Here is a 15,236-nt window from a genome sequence, read left to right as displayed (position 1 = left end):
ATTTCCCAAGACACTAAACATTGCCCGTGGCGGGTCCACACTCCACACCATTTAGTGGCAGCAGAGTATCTTAAATTTGGTTGCAACCATGTAAAGTCCAAAGAAGAGGAACACTCTCCCAATCTGCTGTTGCTCCCAGTTTCTCCAAGAATCAGAATCACAATCAGCTTTATTGGCCAGGTATCTGTACACATGCGAGGATTTTGTCTGTGGATTATACAGGCTCATGATGTGCTTACTCATAAAAAAAAAAACGAAAGGACACGCAACAAGAGTCACCAAGGAATTGAGTGTTAACCAACATATCTGTATAATTTGAGTTTTTTTATATATAGATATGTTCGGTTTACATTCGTCACTGCATTTTAAACACATCTGTCGTATCTACCCAAATTAATATTTACATATTAGTAAGCTAACTGATTCGTTTAGTGAGCTGTAGAAGGAGCCCTGTCACCTACGCTAACTCGCTTAACATCCCCGGTCATGAGCTTAGTTTTGCTGCTCCTGAAGATGAGATCCGCTGGACAAATAAAGAGGGCCTTTGGTTGAACATTGTCGTGAAAGAGGAGAATAACGAGGAGGAGGTCACAGTGAATGGAGGAGAAGAGGTTCATGTTATGATGAAAGCGGAGGAAGGAGTGTTTGAAGTGAAAGAGGAGATGGAAGAGAACAAGGAGGATTCAGTTTTGACACTGAAGGAGAAGGAGATTATTTTGACCTTCAAAAAAGAAAAGTCGGCGACTCTGCATCTGATAAGCATCAGTAAGTACTGTCCCATGTACGTTGTACATCCCATGTACATTTTAACCATGTACGACAATGAAAATAATTACATTGAACCAAAGTCAGGTAACTGAAATATAACATTGTATACCATACCATTGTTCTCAGTGTGGAAAAAGATTAATCCAGTCAGCACACCTAAAAAAGCACGAGAGGACACATATAGGAGAAAAGCTGTATGACTGCTCCCTGTGCGAAAAGAGTTTCACTGAGTTAGGCTCCCCGAAAATAAATGAGGTAATACACACAGGAAGAAAACCATTCCATTGCTCCCAGTGTGGAAAGGATTATAGCTCTTTAAGGAACCTGAAATAGCATGAGAGAATACGCACAGGAGAACTGCCATACTACTGTTCTGAATGTGGAAAGAGTTTTATATGTTTGGGGACCCTGAAGAAGCATACATGCACAGGAGAAAAGCCTTATTAAAGATCCCAGTGTGAAAAGAGATTTACAGGTGCCTGGAAAAAACATGAGCAAACTCACTAAAGGAAATGAATTGACTAACCTGCCACAGTTCTGAATAAAATTACTTGACTAACCTGCCACAGATCTGAATGAAATGACTTTACTAACCTGCCACAGATCTGGATGAAATGACTTGACTAACCTGCCACAGTTCTGAATGAAATGACTTGACTTACATGCCACAGTTCTGAATGAAATGACTTGACTAACCTGGCACAGTTCTGAATGAAATGACTTGACTAACATGCTACAGTTCTGAATGTGGAAGACGTTGAAGGAATTTAGGAACACAGATTGCTCCTTCAAACCCCTGTGTGTAAGATTCTGCTAAATTACTTTAAATGTTCAAACATTAAGTTCATAGGAGCACACCAAATGTGGAATGGAATGAAATCTAGGAGTATATGTTTGAGGAATTATGGTGTAAATACATTTTTTGTTTTGTTTTTTTGAATCCAGGAAGTATTGCAATTACATCCAAACAAAATGTTAAACTTTAAACCCTTGTTGACTAATATAAAAATATATATTTTTAATTACCCCAAAAACTAACCTCATTAATGAGAATACTGAATTGTAGATCTTCCTATTAAGTGTTTTTACCGATAACTGTTGTAATTCTTTAAAATCATTAACTAAATTACTGTAGTTGGATTGGTGAATGACAGTAGTCGCAAACCATAGGTGTCCTGTGTCATCCCTTCACTGATGAACTATCATTTCCAGATCACTTCTGCCTCACCATGTCTCACCATGTTTTCCCCACTCTGTCTCACTCTCTCTGTCCAGTTAACATCACCCGATGTCCATGGTTGCGGATAAGTTGTTTAAATGTGGTCAGTTCAAAATACAAGTGTAAACGTCAGAACCAGTTATAGACGTCAGATTTCATTAGAGTGAAGAAGAGCAAAATTTCTTAACGTAAGGATCGCTGACGCGTTGATGTCGGGAAAATTATTTAACTAATTACTGGAATGAATTTGGCTAAGCAACTGCGCACGCCGTTCCAGGGGAAACGTATATTATCTTTGTTCTTCGTGCCAGGACGTAATTAGTGATGTTCTGGTGAGATTTGACCAATCATTTTATACCAATTCAGTGCCAGCTGTCAGCACTAACGAGTCAGAATAAAAAACGATATATTGTATTTTTACTGCACCGTCATTCTTAATTTGTGGATAAAATAAATCGGAACTCATACGGGTGTTACTTTATGTCTTGTTGTTAACAGTATGTTGCTTACTTTGGTAACACTTGGAAGCATAATGTCAATTTCATGATAATGTAATAACTGTTATGAAACGTTTTGATCTATTGTGCCGTATACTGCGGGATTTCGTGCCTGGTCATAACATATTATATAACTGAAAATATCCAGTAACTTCGCACCACAAGTCACCGTTCGTATGGTGTAACCAGAAGGACATTCCAGAGTAATATCTAAACAACGGACCCTGAATATACAGGTGCTGGTCATATAATTAGAAAATCATCAAAAAGTGTATTTATTTCAGTAATTCCATTCAAAAAGTGAAACTTGCATAATGTATACATTCATTCCACACAGACTGATATTTTTCATGCGTTTATTTCTTTTAATTTTGATGATTATAACTGACAACTAATGAAAACCCCAAATTCAGTATCTCAGAAAATTTGAATATTTTAATCTATGGGGTATTGGGTTATCATATATAAATCTATGGGGTATTGTGAAGAGGAAGATGCGATACGCCAGACCCAACAATGCAGAAGAGCGGAAGGCCACTATCAGAGCAACATGGGCTCTCATAACACCTGAGCAGTGCCACAGACTGATCGACTCCATGCCACGCCGCATGGCTGCAGTAATTCAGGCAAAAGGAGCCCCAACTAAGTATTGAGTGCTGTACATGCTCAATACTTTTCATGTTCATACTTTACAGTTGGCCAACATTTCTAAAAATCTTTTTTTTTTATTGGTCTTAAGTAATATTCAAATTTTCTGAGATACTGAATTTCCGATTTTCATTAGTTGTCAGTTATAATCATCACAATTCAAATAAATAAACATTTGAAATATATCAGTAATGAATGAATATAATATACAAGTTTCACTTTTTGAATTGAATTACTGAAATAAATCAACTTTTTGATGATATTCAAATTGTATGACCAGCACCTGTATATATGGGGCTTCCCTTAATTAACGAGATGGGTCGCTAATTGTCGGTTCGGGCAGGTTCTCGGTTAAATCACAAGGTTAAGTGAAAAGCAGATTGGTTGATCCTACGACTGGCGCACAAGAATTTTTAAGATTGACCAAAAATATTTTAGTAGTGTGAAACAAGAAATAATTTTTACCCCCTACAACGATGATATGTTTTCTACAAACTATTTTAAATTATATTCTTAATTAGTTTCAATCTTCTGCTGGAACGTTTTTGCTACCGTGGGATTACAACTATAGAATACGTGTTTTGGCCATGTCCCTTTACTCAATTTACTGGCAGTTATTTTCACGCTTCCAGGCTTCGAACATGGCCTTTGCTGTAGCAGTGGAGCGCTGATTTTCGTGTTCAACTACAGTATTTTTTCTGTCAAAGCGACCTGCGTAACTTCCTCGTATTCCTGGGTGATTTGGTAAGCAAAGTGCTGTAAGTGTGACGTGTAATCTAGTGGACGCTTTTAACTAGTGGGCCGCTACTCATGTTGCTTTTTTGCGATCATACCCCAAACTCGTATGTTCTTTAGACGTGCACATTTGTCCCTGTGTTTTAACAATCTTATTGCATTGTATCGAACGTAGAGAACCAATTTGCTTAATTAGTTTCGTGTTAGCCTCGTCACTGATGCTAACTAGGTTGCTAGCTAACAACCCCGACAATGAGTTCTCCAAGCTTCTCCCCTCCTGTTAAAGAACAGGTCTGCTGGACGGAGAAAGAAACTATGGTGAAAGAGGAGAAGGAAGAGGGTTTCTCAAATAAAAACGTAAAAGATGAGACTTTTACCGTGAAAGAAGAAGACCGAGAAGTTAGCGTAAAATACGTTTTTACATTAATAAAGGAAGAGGTAACTGTGAAAGAAGAGAAGGACGTTGCTGTGAAAGAAGAGAAGGACGTTGCTGTGAAAGAAGAGAAGGACGTTGCTGTGAAAGAAGAGAAGGACGTTGCTGTGAAAGAAGAGAAGGACGTTGCTGTGAAAGAAGAAAATAAAGAAATGGATGATGTTTTTGGAGTGAAGGTGGAGAGCGACGTCTCATTAGAGGAAGAGGAGAAAGACAAGGCACGATGTCAGAATAACAACAGTAAGTATTTTTTGTAAACAGGATACCAATGTCTACACTTGTTCAGTGTAGCCTACACTTGAAAAACGTAGAAGTAGAGTTTTTCATTTCATCTTACTTCTTTAGGTATAGATTTCCTAGCACATCTGGTCCTGTTCTTAAGAATGATTAAATAATGAAGATAATTTAATAATGGGTGTTTCCTGTGTTTCAATTTACATTACAATGTTTTACATGTGTGTTGCTTTACTTTGAGGTGGTGCAAGCTGAAGTTCACAATACACAATCCAATATACTAGCTAGTTGAAAAACAGTATCTCAAGCAAGCTAGCAATATACTAATATATATTATACTAATATTTGATTGTATGCTCAATATTAACAAAATAACCCCAAATAAAGTAAAATAGTTCATACAGATAGCTATCTAACTACAGCTAATCACACTCCTAGCTATCTTCGCTAATTTATGACTATTCAGCATATTCAGTTGGAGGGCAGTGCTTGCAGCAAATTGAGTAGGTTTCCTTTCATCCCCAAGATTATTCCCAATAATCCCTTTGGAGAAATACTGTCCCAATAATGTAATCTTTGAGAATCTGATGGAAAATGAAAAGCAAATATAAAGAGCGTTCTTTTGCAGAAGTTACAGATGAAGACATGCATAGATTATGAAAAGCTCAAAAATAATATCCATTGCTTGGGTATCCCCAGTGTTGGATCAATAATTCGGAAGTGCAAACGGCATCACACCATCCAGACATTGCCATGAAAATGCTGTCCCTTCAAACCCAGCACTCTCACAGATTTGTGAGAGAAGCCACACAGAGGCCAACAATCACTTTGGAACTACAGTTCAATGGCTAGTGCACCAGGATGCTCTGCAATATACTGGCCTATATGAGAGGGTGCCATGAAAGAAGCTGTTACTCAAAAAGTACCATCTAAAACATTAGTGACCAAGCTGCAATTTGGGAGGTTATTGTGTTAGGTGACACCAACATAGCCAAAAATGAAAGTGTTGTGTTGCACAAACCTAATGCTGCCCATGCCTCAAGACATGCCACCTTTACTGTAAAGTATGGTGGTGGCAGCATCAAGTTGTGGGGATGCTTTTCATCAGCAGGACTTGATTTAGCAAAATACGGGGAAATAATGCAAGAGTATTTAATTCACTTTTGAGGAGGACAGTAATCCCTAGCACAAGGCCAAAACAAGTGTTTTTTTAAAATGGTAACTATCTGCCTGAATTATGTGTCATTCTGTGACTTGAGCAAATACACTAAAATATTCTGGTATCTTGACTTTTTTTTTTTGGGGGGGGGGGGGTCCTATTCTTTATTAAACATCATAGGAGGACAGTTTTATCATGTCAAGATCATATTTAAGTATCCCTGTATAATGTATCCCAGTATGAAACACATTGTTTGTCTTTGGCAGGAGAAACAGCTGACTCTCAATCTGACAGCGGGGAGCGTCCTTCAGGGGAACCAGATACAGAGATGTCCACACCAGCAAGACCATGCCAATGCTCACAGTGTGGGAAATGTTTTATGTGGTTATGTCACCTGAAAAGGCATGTGAGGACACACACTGGAGAGAAACCTTACAAGTGCTCCCATTGTGGAAAATGTTTTACAGAACCAGGGAATTTGAAATCTCATAAGACAACACACACAGGAGAGCATTATGACTGCTCCCATTGTGGAAAGAGTTTTAGATACTCAAGGAATCTAAAAGTACATGAAAGAAAACACACTGGAGAGAAGCCATATCAATGCTCTCAGTGTCAAAATACATTTATTTCTTCAGTGCACCTGAAATCACATGAACGAATACACACTGCAGAGTCTTACCACAGCTCCTGGTCTGAAAAGGATTTTAAACAATCAGGGAATCTAAGGGTGCATGAACAAAGTCACATGGGAGAGAAACCATATCAATGCTCCCAGTGTGAAAAAAGATTTGTTCAGTTACGGAGCCTAAGAGACCATAAGAGAACACACACTGGAGAGCGGCCGTATAAATGCTCTCAGTGTGGGAAGGGTTTTAGACAGTCAGGAGATCTAAAAACACATGAAAGAACACACACAGGTGAAAAACCATACAAATGCTTGCAGTGTGGAAATACATTCATTTCATCAGGGGGCCTGAAAAGGCATGGGAGGATACACACAGGAGATCGGCCATATAAATGCTCTCAGTGTGGAAAGGGTTTTAGTCACTCAGGTAATTTAAAAGTCCATGAAAGAAAACACACTGGAGAGAAGCCATATACATGCTTGCAGTGTGGAAATACATTTATTTCATCATGGGGCCTGAAAAAGCATAAGAGAACACACACAGGAGATCGGCCATATCAATGTCCTCAGTGTGGAATGGGTTTCAGACATTCAGCGGATTTAAAAGTACATGAAAGAAAACACACTGGAGAGAAGCCATACAAATGTTCTTACTGTGAAAATACATTTTACAAATTAGGAAATCTTAAAGAACATGAGCGCACACACTTTGCAGATAGGCCTTTCCACTGCTCTCAGTGTGGTAAGGGTTTTAAACGCTATGAGGGTCTAAAGAGGCATAGAAGAACACACACTGGAGAGAAACCATATCAATGCTCTCAGTGTGGAAAGGGGTTTATGCAGACAGGGAATCTAAAAGTACATAAAAGAATACATACTGGAGAGAAACCATATAAATGCTTGCAATGTGGAAATACTTATATCTCATCAGGGAGCCTGAAAAAGCATGAGAGAAGAACACACTGTATAGAGAAACCTTTCCCATGTTTTGTGTGTGGAAAGGGTTTTACTGAGAAAGGGAACCTGAATAAACATCAGAGAATACACACAGAAGAGGTCTCCACTGGTCCCATTGTGAAAAGGGTTTTAGTCCCTTAGAAGGCCTGAAGCAGACAGGTCAAAAATGTTGGGAAATTTGAAATATGGAGAAAAGGAATCGTCACACCAACTCATCCGACCATCATTAGAACCCACCCCCTTTCCGAGCATGTTTGGAACCCGCCCCCTGTCCAAACATGTTTAGAACCCACCCCCTATACAACCATGTTTAGAACCCACCCCCTTTCTAAGCATGTTTAGAACCCACCCCCTTTCCATTAATGTTTGGAACCCATGTTTAGAACCCACCCCCTTTCCAACCATGTTTAGAACCCACGCACTTTCCACACATGTTTGGAACCAAACCCTTGTCCAAACATGTTTAGAACTCACCCCCTATACAACCATGTTTAGAACCCTATTAAATTATATTAGCATGTAATTTAAATATAACATCAATAAAATAGTTGTATATATACAATATGTGCTATTCCATTGTAGCTTGTTGTTTATTATTCCTGCCTGTATTTTTTGTGAGAAGTAGGTTTCTGCAGATCAGCAAGTCTAATTATGGAAATTGATTTCAGCCCCGCAATAAACCTACTGTAAATCATTAATTATTAAAATGTTATGTTTTTCTCTAATCAATGAACACATGCTCATTTAGTATGTCTTGCCAGTGTGACGTATAATGTAGTGGACCGGACTAGGCATTCACCCGAGGCATACAATTTCTTATCTGGCAATTCGGTAGTCTGATAGCTTGCATTCCTGGCCCAATAATTAAAGTCTTTGGACCATTATAGTATATATTTGCCTCTGTGTTTTCGCCACTCTTCGTGGCATTTATTTAACTTTTTTCTTTGTTAGTAGTCAGCAAATTGGATCGCTAAATTAGACTAGTACTAACCTAGTCACTAATGCTAACTAGCTAGCTAACATCCCGACCATGCGCTAACTTTGTTCTCCTTCCCTGGCTAAAGAGGAAGTCTGCTGGATTGAGAAAGTAGCTTTCATGAAAGATTAGAAGGAAGAAGAGTTTTTAACAATCAAAAACAAAGTAGAAAGTGGAGCTGTAACAGTGAAAGAGGAGGGTTTTGTGAAAAAATAGGATGTTTTTATGAAAGAATAGTACGATATTACTGTGAGGGAAGAGAAGGATGTTATTGTGAAAGAAGATAAGATGGAGAAAGAAATTCAATAAATTTTTAAAGGAGTAAAGGAGAAGGTTATTGTCATGTTGGAGGAAGATGATGAGGATGAAGCAGATGAGGAGGAGGAAGCAGATGAGGAGGATGAAGCAGATGAGGAGGAGGAGGAAGAGACAGGAGATCTGATTAACAATGTATGCTGTTTGAGGGACTAGTCTGGATTAAAACTGTTAGGAACAAAGTGTTACTGAAACTTATGTTAAAATAACACTGTCTTTGGCAGGAGAGACTTCAGCCTTTCGCTCTGAAAGTGGGAGGAGTCCTTCCGGAGAACCAGACCCAGAGCAAAACCCAGCAAGACCACATCACTGCTCCCTATTTGGGAAGAGTTTTATCTTATGGTTTGAGCTGAAAATTTACAAAAAGAGTTTACACACAGGAGAAAAGCCATATGAGTGTTCCATGTGTGAAAGACGTTTTACCTATTCAGCGAATCTGAAAAAACATGAAAATGCATCCAGCTGAGAAGCCTTACCACTGTGTGTACTGCGGAAAGGGATATAGTAACCAGTGGTATGTAGAGGTTCATGAAAGAATACACACTGGAGAGAAACCTTATCAATGCTCTCAGTGTGGGAAGGGTTTTACCTATTCAGGGAATCTGAAAAAACATGAGAGAGTTACCACTGCTCCTATTGTGGAAAGGATCTTAAAACCCCAGAAAATGTAGAGATCCATGAAAGAACACACGCTGAGCAGGAGTCAAATAAATGCTTGCAGTGTGGAAAGGTTTATAAACATATAAGAAGTCTAAAAATGTATGAGAGAACGCACACTAGTGAAAAACCATATCAGTGCTCTCAGTGTGAAAAGAAATGTATCTCATCAGCATATCTGCTGTCCCATGAAAGGAGACATGTAGCAGTGAAGCCTTTCCAGTGCTCTCTATGTGAAAAGACATTTGTCACATAGTCAAGCCTGATAATACATGAGAAAACACACAAATCTGAGAAGCCTGTTTTTGTGGAAAGAGTTTTAGATACCGACGCAGTGTAAAGGAACATGAAATAAGACATACTACAGGTAATGCAAAGGTGTGTAACATATTGGAGACAACAAAGGAGCCTTACCACTGCTTCCAGTGTAAAAATACATTTAGAACCGTAAACATCCTAAAAAACCTCAAGAGAACCCATACAGGAGAGCCCTATAAATGTTTACTGTGTGGAAATAAATATTTTTCATACAGGAGCCTCAGAAACCACGAGAGAACACATTGTAGAGAAGCACATTTTTTTTTATGTTTAGGGAATTATACCCACACCATTGTCATTATTTTGAATTGTTTTAGGGAAATGTATTTTTTAAAAATTAAGCATTTCAGTTTTTGGGATGCATACATGATTACTGTGGTCATGTTTTGAGCATGATCATCTGTGCCTATTTGAAAATGAAATTGTTTTATGATCATTGAAATGCCAAAATGATAAATACGTTGCTATTTGATTTAACTATTGAGTACGAATTGTGACACAATAAAATGTAATAAAACAGGTAATTGTCCTGTTTTACAAACCAAAAATAATGACATTCTTATTATGTAACTATAATAATCATTCATATATTTTGTTAATACATTAAAAAATAAATGATCAGTTGTTTCATGGATATATACTATTTACATTTAAAAAAGGTATCTTTTCGGCTACAGTTGGAATTGGGAAACATATACTGTACAATTCAAACGTTTGGCCTCACCTAGATTGGATGTATCCAAATGTTCGCCAGGCACTCTTTATTTGGTACACAACATAAAAGATGTAAAATCTAATTTAGGTTACAGTGCAGAGGATACATTACAAAAACAGTGTCGATGGTTTTATTCAGAAGTCAGTCGTCGATCTCATGTCCAGCCATCAGAAGTCACGGTAATGTAGTCGTAAAAAACCTTAATAAAAAATAATAATACTTCCTCTTTTTAATGCAACAGCTGGTCAGCCACATCGGTAGGGACGACTTTCTTGTCATCATAGCCGAACCACTTCGGTCTTTAGTCGACAGATGGCAATGTACGTCTTTCAGGCTATGCTGCAAGTGTGACGTATAATCCAGTGGACCGGACCCTCAGAAGTAATTCAACAACGACGGGTCGCTTGCCGTCATAGTCGCGTAACTCAAAGTCTTCTGGCAATTTTCGTGAAAGTGAGCGTGTGGGTTTTAAACACTATACTGTGAACGTTTCGTTGTAGTAGTTGGTTTGATTGCTAAATGACCATTGTAATAGCCTGTCGCTAACGCTCACGAGCTTTGCTACCTAACATCCTCAACCATGACTAATTTACCCCACCTCAACCCTTCTAAACAAGAGGTCTGCTGGACGGAGAAAGAAACTCTAATTAAGGAGGAGAAAGAAGAAGAGGCTGTTACAGTTAAAAAAGAAGTTACAGAGAAAGAAGTTACAGTAAAATACATTTTCAGAGGGAAAAAGGAAGAGGTTACTGTGAAGGAAGAGAATGTTGCTGTAAAAGAAGAGGATTTCCCTATAAAAGATGTTACTGTAAAAGAAGAGGAGGCGAAATATACAAACATTGAAGCGGTTTTTGGACAGAAGGAAGAGGGTGAGATTGTCTGCGTGGAGAAGGAGGAAAAGGTCAATGGACTGGAGGGGGAGATTACAGTGAAACTGGAGGAGGAAGGAGATAAAGCGGCAGAAGTTTATTTGAAAAAAAGTGAGTACTGTCGTTCTGAAATACAAACCATTTGTTTGCTTTTTAACTAATGTGCGTTTTTAATTAGCATTTGTTGATGATTTAACTGGTTATCTGACTCTTTTCATCAGTGAAAATTGATTCTACGTTTAAAAATATGAAACACTATCACTACTATTATTTTGGTGGTGCAAATTTGCGGGAGGTATTGTACCTTCTTAAAGCGGGTCAGTCAGTTAAAACCATTTGTTTCGGCAAATGTTTTCTCCTAAAGGATACTTGGTAAGGAGGTGCATTTATTTTTGTTTCAGCCAAACAACAATACATGTATTTATTTTGGACATATTCAAGTCTATCTGTTCCTGATTTGCTGATTTGTTAAATTATACGAAACAGGTGTTTAATGTGTTTATCAACATTGAGACCTGGTCCAGAAGAACGCTACCCATCAGTTTAAAAAAAATAAAATATCCTGACTGTACCTGTCCCAGTTTGTTGTGCGCTCTGACTTCCAAGTTCTGTTTCTTTGACATAGACTTCCCATTTTCAGAGTTTAGAAGTTATCATATTTTTTGTTATCCACTTCCTTATGGCTGAAACACAGGCTTTCTTATAGGAAGACAGTTTAATCATGTAAATATCTTAATTGGGTATCTCTGTATGAATGAACTGTTTGTCTTTGCCAGCAGAGACACCAGATACTTGCTCTGACAGCGGGAAGATTACTACAGGAGAAACTGACCCAGCGATGTCAAAACCAGCAATACTACGCCCCTGCTCCCAGTGTGGGATGAATTTTAGGTGGTTATACAAACTGAAAAGGCATGAGAAGAGCGTCCACTCAGACAAAAAGCCTTATAAGTGCTCCATGTGTGGAATGGGTTTTAGATGGTTATATGAACTGAAAAGGCATGAAAAGAGCGTACACACAGAAGAAAAGTTTTACAAGTGCTCCAAATGTGGAATAGGTTTTAGGCAGTCACGGAGTCTAAAAGTGCATTACAAAACACACACTAGAGAGATGCCTTACCACTGCTTTCGGTGTGATAAAAGTTTTAACAAGTTAGAGCTGCTCAGGGTACATAAAATAACACACACAGCAGAGAAGCCACATGAATGCTGCCTGTGTGGAAAGAGATTTGCCTGGTTAGCAAGCCTAAATGTACATAAGAAAGAACACACAGGAGAGCATTCTTATTACTGCTCCCATTGTGGTAAGGGCTTTGGACATATAGGGAATCTAAAAGTCCATGAAAGAACACATACTGGAGAGAAGCCATATCAATGCTCTCAGTGTGGCAAGAAATGTATCTCGTCAGCATACCTCAAGTCTCATGAGAGAACACACTTAGCGAGGCCTTTCCAATGCAGTCAGTGTCAAAGTAGTTTTTTCTCATCATCACACCTGAAATCACATGAGAAAACTCACATGGCAGAAAAGCCTTACCGGTGCATCCAGTGTGGAAAGGGTTTTAGACACCCACGGAATGTAAAGGAGCATGAACGATTACACACTGGAGAGAAGCCATATCAATGCTCCCAGTGTGGAAAGCCCTTCAGCCACGTTGCAAGCCTTAAAATACATGAGAGAAAACATTCTGAAGAGAAGAGATATCAATGCCCTCAGTGTCAAAAGATGTTTTTCACATTAGGAAACCTGAAACAACATGAGAGATCACACATAGCAGATAGGCCTTTTCGCTGCTCCCATTGTGGAAAGGATTTTAAACACTCCAAATATCTAAAGAAGCACCAACTAAAACACCAGACAGAAAAGCTATATAAATGCTTAGAGTGTGGAAATGGATATAGTTTGTCAAGGGATCTGAAAATACACGAAAGAACACATACCGGACAAAAGGTATATAAATGCTCCCATTGTGGAAACGAATATTTCTCATCAAAGGGCCTGAAAGCCCATGAGAGAACACACTCAGTAGAGAAGTCATACTACTGCTCCCAGTGTGGAAAAAGTTTTCTGTGCTTAAGTTTACTAAAAATACATGAAAGGATACACACAGGAGAGAAGCCTTACCACTGTTCCCAGTGTGGAAGGAGATTTACTCGGTTAGATAACCTGAAACAACATATGACACGCACCCATGAAAAAAAACACATGCATGTTGCATGAGAGGACAAATAGAGAGAGGCCTTTGTGTTTATTTTTTTCTTAAAAATTATTTTCCAACATTGAGTTAGAATTGGCCACACCCTCAAGGGATTTTGCATTTAATTAAAATTATATGCCATTTAGTAATTTGCTGAATAAATTGACTATAAATAGACTTTGTAATGTAACTCAGATGTTCAACAGGATTTTTCTTTGCCATGTGATGGTTGATTGTTAACTTAAAGTGTTTCTTTCAAGTCATTTGGGTAATTATGAATTATTCTAGGTAACCCACAATATAATCTTATAAAATTTCCAGACCACTGTTATTATTTTATTTATTCTGGGGAAATTAAAAATGTCAGCCCTTTATGGTGTGGGTAACTAAACATTTTTACTATGGATATGTTTATGGAGGTTGCACACAAAGAAGTAGCGTCCTGTTTCTATTCATATAACTGAAGGTTTAGTGAACTTAAAAGGTGAGGTCTTTATGAATTGAACAATCTCATCATAAACTCTAGGAATAACAGATGATTAGCCACTGGCAAATGAAGTCTTGTGATTCAATATAAATTCCAAAATGAGCTGGGTTGGAACAACGTTTAACCATGGTCTTGTGGTTAGTGTCCCGTGTGCTGCCAGTCTGCTGCGGTGAGGACAACTCTGGCTTTATTCGGGAGTAGATGCTGATGGTGTCAGCTGTAGGTAGATGTGAGCTCTGCAAACCGGGCTCCGTTTCTTGTGACGGGTCTCTTCTGCATGACTGTCATCCTCAATGCCTGGCCTAGCTTGTAGAGTAATTAGTGACAATACGGGTTCACCGGCCTGGGCTCCAGCATCCTCACCGGCCTGGGCTCCACCATCCTCACCGGCCTGGGCTCCAGCATCCTCACCGGCCTGGGCTCCAGCATCCTCACCGGCCTGGGCTCCACCATCCTCCACCGGCCTCCCTCTCACCCTAGAAATAGACCATTCAGAACTCTCCCCTCTTGCAGAAGGTTGAGGTCTATCAGGACCAAAACCACTGGCCACAAGAAGTAATTCCTACAGCAGTAGGCCTCGTGAACATGCCCCAGAAGCCAAACTGACTATAACCCCTCCCCACATACACACACACAACCCCCAACTGGACAAATCTATAACCCCTCCCCACATACACACACAACCCTCAACTAGACAAATCTATAACCCCTCCCCACACTGAACAATTTTTGCACCTTACATAATTGTATATTTTTTTAGTATTGTATTAATGCTCAGTCTACAGTTTTTATGCTCAGTCCACTATTCTTTTTTGTTTTTTATTTCCTTTGTACCAGTTGCTCTACCAACGGACCACAACAAATTCCTAGTTTGTTGTGAAACTTACTTGCCAATAAAAAAAAAATCTGATTCTGATAGGTGGTCTGCATATTACTGTGTCGGCCTGGGGGCTGTGGGTTTGTCAAGATGCTTCTATTGAGTAGACGTTCTTTACTCGCCATGTTGTGTTTATGCTGTTTCTTACTCCTCCAACACCTCAAGCATTCCCAAAGTGTGGGCATATCTTTACTAATTCTTCTGTGGATACATATATTGTCTGGCAGTCTGATAAAGGATCTTGTATTTTGTTATATTGGAGATTGAAAGTGTTCTGTCTTATTCTGGCTATTCTGTTCTAGTATTTTTAAGCCTTCAGAAGAATGCATTATAAAGTTTACATGTATGCTTTTAAAACTTACTTACACTCACATACTTCACTATTTACATTTATTTAATGACACTGTTTTGTAATTAGTGAGACTACTCATCTACGAGTAGACTGTATTTAATAGAGACGTTTTTATTGTTACATTACACCCCCCAGTCAGCAGACGGCGATGCGAGTTTTTCTTGCTATGCTGCCAGTGTGACGTATAATCACAG

The 15,236-nt window shown here is 38.8% G+C and overlaps 2 protein-coding genes across 5 annotated transcripts; both read left to right on the top strand.

The window, feature by feature from the left end:
* Positions 1-3,510: 3,510 nt before the first annotated feature.
* LOC105006312 (zinc finger protein 709-like) lies at positions 3,511-10,028 on the top strand. Of its 3 annotated transcripts, XM_010864776.4 has the most exons (3): positions 3,513-4,540; positions 5,960-6,095; positions 8,794-10,028. In XM_010864776.4, exons 1-3 carry the CDS (start codon positions 4,120-4,122, stop codon positions 8,816-8,818), a joined length of 582 nt encoding a protein of 193 aa, XP_010863078.2. In that variant the 5' UTR covers positions 3,513-4,119; the 3' UTR covers positions 8,819-10,028. The 3 variants fall into 3 exon arrangements, with proteins under 3 accessions (XP_010863076.2, XP_010863078.2, XP_010863077.2); XM_010864774.5 differs by lacking the exon at positions 8,794-10,028 and having other exon boundaries at positions 3,511-4,540; positions 5,960-8,602; XM_010864775.5 differs by lacking the exon at positions 8,794-10,028 and having other exon boundaries at positions 4,458-4,525; positions 5,960-8,602.
* A 621-nt stretch (positions 10,029-10,649) lies between these two features.
* Positions 10,650-14,729, top strand: LOC105006314 (zinc finger protein 883-like). 2 transcript variants are annotated; one of them, XM_029122098.2, is made up of 2 exons: positions 10,650-11,239; positions 11,908-14,729. In XM_029122098.2, the coding sequence occupies exons 1-2, from the start codon at positions 10,840-10,842 to the stop codon at positions 13,347-13,349; spliced, it is 1,842 nt and encodes a 613-aa protein (XP_028977931.2). In that variant the 5' UTR covers positions 10,650-10,839; the 3' UTR covers positions 13,350-14,729. The 2 variants fall into 2 exon arrangements, with proteins under 2 accessions (XP_028977931.2, XP_028977930.2); XM_029122097.2 differs by having other exon boundaries at positions 11,905-14,729.
* Positions 14,730-15,236: the final 507 nt, after the last annotated feature.

The sequence above is a fragment of the Esox lucius genome, chromosome 9, assembly GCF_011004845.1.
Source record: "Esox lucius isolate fEsoLuc1 chromosome 9, fEsoLuc1.pri, whole genome shotgun sequence".
In the NCBI taxonomy this organism is placed as follows: domain Eukaryota; kingdom Metazoa; phylum Chordata; class Actinopteri; order Esociformes; family Esocidae; genus Esox; species Esox lucius.
Note: the sequence above shows the minus strand (reverse complement) of the source record. Positions and strands in the feature narration are given on the sequence as shown.